General features: G+C 35.4%; 1 protein-coding gene across 35 annotated transcripts in view; it reads left to right on the top strand.

The window, feature by feature from the left end:
* Positions 1 to 12,056, top strand: part of LOC123499829 (calcium/calmodulin-dependent protein kinase type II delta chain-like) — a 253,152-nt gene that overhangs the window by 205,746 nt on the left and 35,350 nt on the right. For 10 of the 35 annotated variants that reach the window (XM_045248330.1, XM_045248336.1, XM_045248334.1 and 7 more), the window contains 5 exons: positions 398 to 454; positions 7,483 to 7,548; positions 9,319 to 9,345; positions 10,134 to 10,209; positions 10,793 to 10,887. In XM_045248330.1, coding sequence (XP_045104265.1) covers positions 398 to 454; positions 7,483 to 7,548; positions 9,319 to 9,345; positions 10,134 to 10,209; positions 10,793 to 10,887 — 321 coding nt within the window. The remainder of the gene's footprint in view (positions 1 to 397; positions 455 to 7,482; positions 7,549 to 9,318; positions 9,346 to 10,133; positions 10,210 to 10,792; positions 10,888 to 12,056) is intronic. The other 25 variants (XM_045248360.1, XM_045248359.1, XM_045248356.1 and 22 more) reach the window with 5 other exon arrangements.

Genomic DNA, 12,056 nt, shown 5'->3' with positions numbered 1-12,056 from the left:
TTCAGATATATTCATATAGTATCAGATTATATTGTAAAGATGTTTACTTATTGGATTCCCATGTTTCGTACTCTCATGGATTACACAGATGGAAATATGTATTGTGTTTGATGTGGTTATTTCTTAAAATTGTGAATTTTCTCAGGAAGATGAGACATCCATCAGCGTTTAAATAATACAGTAGTCCATCTCTTAAAGGTATGTCACCACTGACATTTCAGTTGATGTAATGTTACCTTCCCCATGACACAGCAGTAGCTACCCTACAATCTTGTGTACATATGCTACTTTGTCAATGGTGGTTTTTTCTTTTCTTTTTGTCCACCCCTCTCCTCCTAATTTGCTGGGGACGTTGCCTCACCCCCTGTGCGGCGCTGCGCCACACCACCGTAATCAGACAAGTCCAAGTCTCAAGTTGATAGAAGTACCACAGTGATCGCCAGGGATGTTGAAGGTAGGCGCCTCCCTCTGCACCCTCTCCTCATGACTCAACAACAGTGGTTCACAAACTGATGGAGTATTTCTATCACTATCACACCATTAACATTTCTCTCTCTCTCTCTCTCTCTCTCTCTCTCTCTCTCTCTCTCTCTCTCTCTCTCTCTCTCTCTCTCTCTCTCTCTCTCTTTTTTTTATTTTATTTTATTTACTTATTTATTTATTTATTTATTTTTTTTTTCTTATGTATAACTGGTCGAACATTTTTCCCTTTTCTAAAGTTTCATAATTCTGACCATATGGCACATTCACTGTCATCAACTGTAATGCCTTCACATATCTCATGACTTAAATATGCATGGTGATATTAACTCCCACATTTATATATCTACTGTAATTATCAGGCATTGCTCAAGATTCATATTTTTTTAAATTTCATTGAGATTAGCATATTAGTTTTATAGATCAATTTCAAAATAATATTTCTTAAAAGTAAATTGAAGTCTGATATGCTTTCTGAAGGATATAGTTCATGATAAATCAATACCAAATACTTCCTTTGGAATGATGTAGTGCTTAAGCCTTTGTGGCTCAGAGAATCTCCTGGAGGTCAGCAGTGATGAGTCAGCCAAATGTTATACACTACAAGTACATAGTAAAATTTCATTATAGTTCCAGAGGTGTCACATAATGAAAGTTATATATATATATATATATATATATATATATATATATATATATATATATATATATATATATATATATATATATATATATATATATATATATACCTTCATTATTCCACATTTTATTTCACTATTATTTCATTGTGAAAGAACCCTGTTTAAAATATGAAACGAATGCATTACTGGTTTGCAATTGTGACATTTGTGCTACAATGATTTTAATGACGATTCAGACTTTGAAATGTTTTTTTGAGATCCATATAACATCTGTATATGTAATCATACTGTATGACAATATTTGCAATAATGCATTGAGTATATGAAGGTATTGTTTTGATGATTTGGCTAGCATTTTACATGCAATAAACGTATACTATTTCTCTCACTTAAATGTTACTTCAAAATGGCAAGTTAAAATAAACTTGGATGGATTAAAAATATCCACCTTTTAATATGCATTTTCCATACGGTTTTGAGTTGTAAGACATTTCATTGTTATATTCAGAATGAGTATCTTTTTTCATACTTATAACAGAGCTAGGTCTTTCTGTCTGTCTGTCTCTGTTCATCTGTGTCTGTCTGTCATTAAGGGTTTATATATATATATATATATATATATATATATATATATATATATATATATATATATATATATATATATATATATATAACCAACACCAGTGAGTGCAAAATTATACGGATCTTATTTGTCAGAACAAAATAAGAGAAATTCAAACTGTACCAAAATTTATTAGCAAAAGACTATAATATATATAATGTAGACCGTACCTATCTTGCTCCTAAACTATTTGTTCTGTGAGCAGCACAGTCTCCAATATTTTTCTTTGATGCATTTAAAGCAACATTTTGATTACCTCATGCAATTGTTACTATTACTGATTTACAAATTAGGTAGATAGGTAGGGACAGGTGAACAGTGTAGTGAGAGGAGTGATATCTGCCATATCTGATGAGAATTCTAAGTTAATGTAAATTATTAAATCGTGTAATAATCTATTACATTTTGATAGAAATTGTTTTGGAAATTGATTTTGTGTATTTACAATTGTAAGGTTTATCTTCACTTAAGCTATTTCTTCCATAATTGCCCATCATTACCTCAGGGGGGGAGGAGAAGGAGAAAAGCAAAGCCACAGCAGCCTCAGTGGTGGGTGCCATGACCAGCCTGAAGGGCAGTGTGTTGTCTGTTGGCACCACCACCACTGGAGGAGGGGGTGGTGGAGGTGGGGGAGGAGGTGGAGGGGGAGGAGGGGAGGAGGAAAACCAACACCCACAACTGGAGGTGCTGGTGGCTTGATGGCTGCTGTGGCTGCAGCAGCAGCAGCTGCAGCTTCATCTACAAGCCCAGCTCCTGTACAACCTACAGCACCTAACAACACCATCTTGCACAAAGACAGTAGAACTGAGAGCAATGTTGACACACTGCGAAATGACCGCAAGTCTGTCAGCAGTCAGCTAAGCAACAGTCACCCCACTAGTGGTAAGTGGGTGTGTCCCTAGTGACCTGCACGCCCACTCTGTCTTTTGGACAAAGAGGTGTTTGAAACACACACCACAACTAATAACTAGAAAGTGAAAATTTGGTCCTTTTGCCCAGGACTTGTCTCCTTTGGGCTCTTTTCTTGACAAATTCTCAAGTTTGATAGCATTCTTCATATATCTATCCATTTAGACTAACAAGGAAGCATGTTTGGTATTTCGTGACTAACCCACTATAGAGATGCGTGTTTGTTACGAGATTTACTAATAACATGAGTTCATGTTTTTGGATAGTACTTACCTAGCAAGTAATTGCTCATTGTTATTGAGTCATTATAGTCATGTAAATGGTAGATAGTAACAATGGTATCTTGCCAGTGCAATACTTTAGCAGATCCCAATGAAATAGATCAGTGCTTTTTAATTTGGTATTTGTTGTTGTTGGTGGTGTCATACATTTGAATATTATTATATATTGAAGGATGGCAATATTTGGTTGTCAAAAATATGTCTTAGAAAGCACTGGCATTATGGTACGTACACTCAATTATAATGGTGGATGAAAAGTGAAAATTAAGTATTTGCAAAAATATGCACTGTATCACTGAAGAGTAAGAACAAAAGTATTTTGAAAATAGCACTCAGGATACAAAGAAGTCTTAGTGAATTGTCATAAGTATGAAGTTATTGATTTTGAGGGAATCCTAAATACAATTTATGAGTAAAATATAGAAGAAAATATGGTATGGTTACACATACTGTTTGACACAACTTTTTTTTTATATCTTTGCTCTCCTTTTGATATTAACTTTACATACCAGATATTGAAGCACAACTGATGCATCTCCTGCAACAGTAAGGTAGGCAACAGAAAAGTAGAAATGAGAAAACAGCATTTGAATTCTTGCAGTCTTTGGTAAACTATCATCTTGTGCATCATTCTTGCAGGAATGACACAGATGTATCGCAGTGCCTGTTTCACTTTTAAAAGCTTCACTTTAACGCTAATGTTATATATCATGCGTGCATAATGTTATCTTTACACACACTGAATTACAGGATTTGTTCGTGTGTTGCTGCTAATAGGAATAGACAAAAGTATAAGTTCTTACCAAAGCTCTTAGAAATGAGGAATGAAAAATATTCCTACCCATTTTGGTTAACTGCAAATATTGTTTTAAAGCCATATTTAGTATATTTTACTACATATCTAGTTTTCCTTTTCCATTTTTTCATTATTAGTAATTTATTACTGTAGTGGTGGAGCTGTAGCATCACAGCAGAACACTGGGAGGGGAGAGCAAGGAGACAGAAAACCATGTGCAATTGATTGAGCTGATCATGGTGTTAGAGACAATGCTGATTGCCTGATTTGCTGCTGCATTCTCTCAGGCAACTGCATCAATATTGCATATAAATCTTGTCTGCAAGGATTCTGTCAGAGAAAGAGATAGTATTTTCACTCTAAAACCATATAGAAGTCAAATTTTCTCCAAACTAACTTTGCATCCAGAATCTAGACAGTGGAACTGTACTATACATGACACTGATTCACTTTCAAGTCTAGTGTCACATAGCTCACTATACCGTACCTCTCTCTCTCTCTCTCTCTCTCTCTCTCTCTCTCTCTCTCTCTCTCTCTCTCTCTCTCTCTCTCTCTCTCTCTCTCTCTCTCTCTCTCTCTCTCTCTCTCTCTCTCTCTCTCTCTCTCTCTCTCTCTCTCTCTCATATATTGTTAGGGGAATAGAATGAGAGGCAAGGTTTCAGGAGAATTACATATATATGTAAACCTTTTACCCTAACTTCAGATTTCATAACAATAGAATTGAGTATCTTTGATTTTAAGGATGTTTTCATTAGTTAGGTGTTATTATTGTTTAATTTTTCTATAAACAATAAGATGCAAGTTCCTGAACAAACTTGGTAAAGGAAAGACTTTGATGGCATTATTGGATTAAGCTCTGTGACTTAGTGATTCAGTGGCTGGAAGACTATTATTTCATGGCTAATTCAGTTCAAACTGGGAATATTAAGAAAGATCAAGTGATTTTTAAGAAGCATTACATGTTGCTTTTAAATAGTTTTGTGTGAGACAATTTTTTTTTTTTTTTTTTTTTTTTTTTTTCATGATTTATGATTCAGCTGAAATTGTGGTAACATATTTATGTATAGTACTTGCATCTACAAGTTTTTATTCCATTATATATATATATATATATATATATATATATATATATATATATATATATATATATATATATATATATATATATATATATATATATATATATATATATATATATATATATATATATATATATATATATATATATATATATATATATATATATATATATATATATATATATATATATATATATATATATATATATATATATATATATATATATATATATATATATATATATATATATATATATATATATATATATATATATATATATATATATATATATATATATATATATATATATATATATATATATACACACACACACACACACACACACACACACACACACACACACACACACACACGGCTCGGTAGCTCAGTGGTTAGAGCGCTGGCTCACAAGCCAGATGACTGGGGTTCGATTCCCGGCCGGGTGGAGATATTTGGGTGTGTCTCCTTTCACGTAGCCCCTGTTCACCTAGCAGTGAGTAGGTATGGGATGTAAATCGAGGAGTTGTGACCTTGTTGTCCCGGTGTGTGGTGTGTGCCTGGTCTCAGACCTATCCCAAGATCGGAAATAATGAGCTCTGAGCTCGTTCCGTAGGGTAACGTCTGGCTGTCTCGTCAGAGACTGCAGCAGATCAAACAGTGAATTACAAACACACACACACACACACACACACACACACACACACACACACACACACACACACACACACACACACTAGACACTACTTCTAAGACTATACAGGGGATAAATAACATTAATGCATTGTATGAAAAATCTTTGCTTCCTATTTTTTATATGGCTACACATTGTGTTGAGCAGGCAGGTGGGGGCCAAAGTTCAGAGACATTGAGAGTGCCTCAGATGATCTGGACTTTAAGAGTGATGCTGAGGAAGCAGAGGAGTTGGACCTGGAGGCTCTCACTATCAACAAGTGAAGTGGTAGCTGCACACTCTTCAGTCTTCCTGCTGCCCACTAGCCTTTCTGCTGTGACAGTCATATCTCAGTCTCACCCCATTCTGAAAGGATGAGATGAACCTGAAAATGACGCAAAGCAGAGGGAAGAATTTTTTTGGGGCAGAAGGAGGGCCAGCCAAGCCATCAGAAGATGACTTATGACTAAAAGTTTTTGACTCTGACAGTGCATTAGGTAGTGCTGAGCTGTTTAGTGGACTACAGTAGATGTACGTATTCAGTATTATAAAAGCTTTAGAACCTTGTATCAGTTGAAGCAGTATAATATTGCAGTTCAGCAGCTTTCTGGTATCATAACTAGCTTGAATTAGTGGTATCTTCTGTTGGCTTGGCGGGCCAGCCTGTGAGGCTGGAGAACAGCAGTGTAGCTCCCATTTGACTTGCTATTCTTGGTCATTTCTTGACATATTAAATTATTTTATACTGACTATATATGATATTTGATAGCTTATCCTTATGAAATACTTTTATAATTAAGAATATTTATAGAATCTTAATGGTATTACTTTTCTGTTTAAATATTGTTCCAGTGGAAATTTCCAGACAGTCTCACTATATAATTTTTTCTATCCTCTTGCCACAACTTAGATAACTCATGATGAAAGATCTTAATGGCATTGGTTTCCATTTGTGTTCATGGTACTTAAATGACTTAATATCAAGATAAAAGGAAGAAAATTAAATATAAATGCATTATCCCTTTTGAGCTCTCTCTCTCTCTCTCTCTCTCTCTCTCTCTCTCTCTCTCTCTCTCTCTCTCTCTCTCTCTCTCTCTCTCTCTCTCTCTCTCTCTCTTACATAATCTTAACTATCTTAGTTAAAGTTTTATCCAACTGAATTATGATATTATTGAAGATTCTAATATTTTTACAGTTTTATGAAGTTTAGACATACAGATTATTTTCAATCTAAATCCTGAACATGAGGTTATAAATCAAGTAAAGTGTAGGGGAAGATTGTTAAAAAAAAGTACATACAGAAAAAAATAATGCAGCACTCTGGTGAATATAAATTTTCAATGAAATAATATAATCTTTCATTTTTTTTTTTTTTTTTTTCAATTTTCATGAAGTAATTATATAACCAAGGTTTCAAGGGTGTTTTTAAGGAGAAAGACCTACCAGTTGATTCAAAATGTGCCAAATAGGCAAACCATAAATAGGAGAAAAATAATACCATAATATAGAATGTGCTTATGTTTAAATTGCACTAATCAATATCCCATTAAAGTAGGTGAAAATCAAATGATCACCCACATGTGCATGTTCATTAAAGCTTCAATATTCAGAATGGTAAACTTGGTGGTTGTGTGATCGTTGCCTTACAAGTTGTGGCCCGGGCTGGCTGGGGCCTCACACCCACCCCTCGCGCTCAGGCCTCAGCCGGTAGTGTTGTCATCTCTGCGCTCTCCTCACCATGACCATCGTATTATTGATCTTTGCTAACTGTCTAGTGTATGTATAAATATTTGCACATTTCTGACAATCCCCATTAGAGGCAAAGTACAGTTGTCTCAAGAGCTGCCCTTATGCCGAGCATGTCCTGCTGAGGCAAGAGACGCAAGGCAAGACAGCCATGGGCCAATGTAATCCTCCATTGTAGAGACAAGAGCTGGGGATTAGTGCTTGCATCCATGACATACATGAGTGTCACATTGACCTGACCTGACCTGACTTGACAGATCACCACCATGTGCGTAACTCTGTCAAGACTGCCTCCCTGTCCTCCTCACTCTCCTGGCATGCAGGTGAGTCGCGAGCCTGCAGGAGAGAGCCTTCCTCCTCTCTGCACACCCACCAAGCTGCATCATCCTCAGCTCACTAGCCTTATTGATGCATTCTTCTGTACCCACCCACATGCCATCTTTGTCTAGCCAAGTATAGCCAAGGAGGCTGCCCTTATTCACTTGCTACCCTGTTTCTTTATCCACAGTAGCCTCATGAAGGTGCAGCCCTAAGGCCTTTGTTATCACTGTAATGTAAAAGTGTTTTCTTCATTATTTACAGTTTCTATTCATTTTCTATTTTTTCATAACTGTCTTGTATTATAAAGTACAAATTATATATGCTAAGCATGAATACAAAAATCCAACGCTCACAAGCATTTGAGATTATCATGGAAGAATTCTTCTTAGTATTTAGGAAATCTATAGCAGAAGCTCAGCATAGTAAATTCTATATTCTCTTTTTCATTTGATTCCTTATTGTTGGCCTCTCTACATACACATTACTCCTTTTACTCTAGCTTGATTAGTGAACATTATTTCCCTAATGGGTATTTGTTAGTTGCTGATCCTGATTTTTCAACTGGGCAAGATCAGCTTCTTTGTGGCCTTCCCATTCCTTTGTTATATGTTCGCCTCTGATGTGCTCAGATGTGCAGTCAGGAGATGATCTTGATTCATTCTTTCTTGGTTATCAGTGTGAACTACACTGAGACTGTCCTATTGGGTCCTCTGTTGAGGTTGAGCAGTGCACGGGTCTCTTATTGGCATCTTAGATGTTGTACCACCGGCCGTCATGGTACATCCAGCATTCATGTTATGCTGCTGATGTTAAAACACATACCACTTTAAATATTGTGTCATCGGACATTTGAAACTCAGAGTTTAGATAAATATACACACTGAGGTTGGAACACAGGAATGTAGAGATGTACCTGCTACTTGCTATCCAATGCTGGCTAGTGAGGTTTTGTTGGATGTTCAATGTTTACTCCGCATGCAGCTACGTGCTAGTGTTATGTTCATGGAAGTCTGATCCTAGCTCTGCTTGGAGAGACTAGATGAACTTGTAGCATAGGATTATTTATGTAGGTAGCAAAGAAAATGCTACCTCCCAGCCCTGAGTGTTGGGCTTACATTCAAGATATGGAACATGTCAACATATAATGACTGCATTTTCTTTGTTCCTTTTATTATGCATTATGCAAAGTGAAAATATTCATTAGTTATGAAAAGCTTGTACAGTGTTGCTCAGTGGAAGTGTAACTAATCGTAATGCTCTGTAAGACATTTTAATATTTTTAGACGCAAATGCTAGGTGCCTCATAGTGGGAGCAGCCTATGTGTTACCTATGAAGATATAAGATTACATGTAACTTTGCATTTTGCATGCTAGAATTAGAAGTCCAGTGTAAAACTAGTAGCAAAACATTGTATGAAGCATCTGCACCTGTGTATATTGTCAGGTAGGAATTTATTACACCTAGCATGTTGAGCAAGTTTGAATTATGGTATACACAAGAAATGCAGAAAATTTTGTTACCAATACTTTAATGAAATACTGTATGGTTTACATGATTTTTTCATGAATAATGAAATGGGTTTGGATCGTGGAGTATAGTGTTCATTACTTCTGAGGACAGTTTAAATGAAAATGTAATGTTATGTATAATTTTGTGTATATGCTTGCCAGTTTGACAGCAACACTGCCAGAAAATACGAAGTTATTTGGGAGATATTATTGTTATCTATATAATGTTTCTTTACTTATATTAATGTCTCTGCCTATTTCAGCCAATAGGAACAACAATGTTTTGGACCGTGAGTATCAGTGTTCCCCTATCACCTTCTGCCAGTGTCACTAGCAGTTTAATTATGATCACTTTATATGACACAAAAGACTGGCCTCAGTAAATAGGTCACTATAATTACTTTAGCAATAAAATACAGCTTATGTAGAAAGGGAACAGCTCAACTACATTCATTAGGATCAGTGAATAATTACTCTAGATGTAGTTTATTGAGCCTCAGAATACAAGATTACTGTGTAAAACTACAATCCTTCTTTGACACCAAAGGATGTCTTAGATTCTTCATATTTACAGTAATTAGACATCTGGACACAGCCACATGTCAGTGGACACCAACCAGCACTCATAAGACTACACATTTTCTAAATTAGCTAATTAATACCTCCTTCCTCTAATGTGTGAAATGTATAGCTTCCCAGTCTTCATTATACACAAATTTTGGACATCCCCTGTAAATCTTGAAATAATTATTCATTTATTTGATAATTTATTGATTAAAATATATCCCCTTAGATGTTTGCTAAGCATGAATAATGCATGACTGATAATGATTCAATATGTTTTGAAGTGGTCTTTTATTGAAGCATAAAAGTGTTTAAATGTGTTTGTGACAGCATACTAATGTAAAACCTTCTATAACTTATATATGAGTTATTTTTATTGTGGAATGTCATAACAGTTTTTGTATAAACTTTGCACAGCATAATTTTTTTATCTTTTCTTTGAAAATTGATATTGACAATGTACAGATGCAGGCTGACTCATTACTCAAGTGTCTTAATTGGTTCTCCATTTCAGCCCGCAAGCAAGAGATCATTAAGGCCACTGAGCAGCTCATTGACTGTATAAACAGTGGAGACTTTGAAGGATACACGTGAGTATAGCCAGAAAGTGATTTTTTTTTTTTTTTTTTTTTTCCATGGTTACATTACCTTGATGATGCTACTACATAAATTTTTCATTGAAAATTAGCTCTCTAGTTACAGAATTATCAAGTATGATAATATAATTTTCATATATTAAGATATCTTTTTTTTAATCTGGATGACAATTATAAGAGTGTACTAAATCTCAACAAATGTAGTTTTTGATTTTATGAAATTGCATCAGCTTGTCCTATACCAGTAACAAATAAATTCAATGTAACATTTCAGTCCAGTGGTAAGTTTTACTTGGAATTTTTTTTACTTATTTCTTTATTGTTTATTTGTTTATTAGTTTATTTATTTGGTTATAGTTCAGTATTCCTCTTGCTCAGTTTCATTCTTTCATGATGGAGGACTTGCATATTCATGAATTAACATATGTCTACTCCTTTTTCTCTTTCACAGTAAGCTTTATCAGGGAACAGTCAGTGGTTTTGATGTACACGCAGGTAATTGTTGAGCCAGCCTACCTGCTGCCACCTGATTTATAATGTGGTCAGCCTTGTTCATTTTGTCTCATTTTTCTTCCAGCAAAATATGCGACACTCACCTGACCTCCTTCGAACCTGAGGCGTTAGGCAATTTAGTGGAGGGCCTGGAGTTCCACAAATTTTACTTTGATAATGGTAACGTTGATGATTTTTGTGGCATTGTTTACAAACTAGAGTAACTTCGTGTGTGTGTGAGGGTGGGACCACTATGGGATTTATTGATGGCATTGTAAGTGTGCTTCTTAAAGCACTTAACGCTGCATTTTGCATGTATACTGTATACAGTAACATACATAGTGTATGTAGCTTTGTTACTTGAAAAGCTTTTTTATGTGGAATGAATGTTCTGTGGAGTTGTTCACAGAGATATTAGAAAGGCTTCTAGGGATTCTCCATTATTAATGCAGCATCAGAATTGGCAGATATGTCTGTTTTTTGTCTTTACCAAGAAGTGTGTGTTTGTGGGTGTATTTACCTAGTTGTGTTTTACAGGAAAAGAGCTATGCTCATATTGTCCTGTGTGTGTGTGTGTGTGTGTGTGTGTGTGTGTGTGTGTGTGTGTGTGTGTGTGTGTGTGTGTGTGTGTATTTACCTAGTTGTAGTTTTACAGGGCCTAGGCTTTATGCTCGTGTGGCCCCGTCTCCATATCTACACTTATCCAATCTTACTTTAAAAGTATCCACACTCGTTGCAGACACTACTTCTTCATTTAAACTGTTCCACGTCTCAATACATCTTTGCAGGAAACTATATTTTTTAACATCTCTCAGACATCTTCCTTTTCTCAGCTTTTTACTATGCGATCTTGTGCTTCGATGTCATATTCTTCTCTCAGGATCAGTATTTCATTATCCACTTGGTCCATTCTGTTGATCAATTTATAAACTTGTATCAGATCTCCTCTTTCTCTTCTTTGTTGCAGGGTTGGCAGATCCATAGCCTTTAGTCTCTCCTCATATGTCATCCCTTCAAATTCTGGAACCATTCTTGTAGCCATTTTTTGTAGTCTCTCCAACTTTCTTATGTGTTTCTTTTTATGAGGGGTCCACACTACTCCTGCATATTCCAATATGGGTCTTATTATAGTACTTATCAATTTCTTCATCATTTCTTTGTCCATGTAGTGAAATGCTACTCCAATATTCCTTAGCAAATTATATGTTTCTCTAAAATTTCTAACAATATGGCTTACTGGTTGATTGTTTTCTTCCATCGTCACTCCTAAGTCCTTTTCCTCTTTTACTTTCTCTAGTTCTACTCCATCTCCCATCTTATAGATTCCCACGGGTCATCTTTCACTCTTT

This window comes from Portunus trituberculatus, chromosome 50 (assembly GCF_017591435.1).
Source record: "Portunus trituberculatus isolate SZX2019 chromosome 50, ASM1759143v1, whole genome shotgun sequence".
NCBI classification, from domain to species: domain Eukaryota; kingdom Metazoa; phylum Arthropoda; class Malacostraca; order Decapoda; family Portunidae; genus Portunus; species Portunus trituberculatus.
Note: the sequence above shows the minus strand (reverse complement) of the source record. Positions and strands in the feature narration are given on the sequence as shown.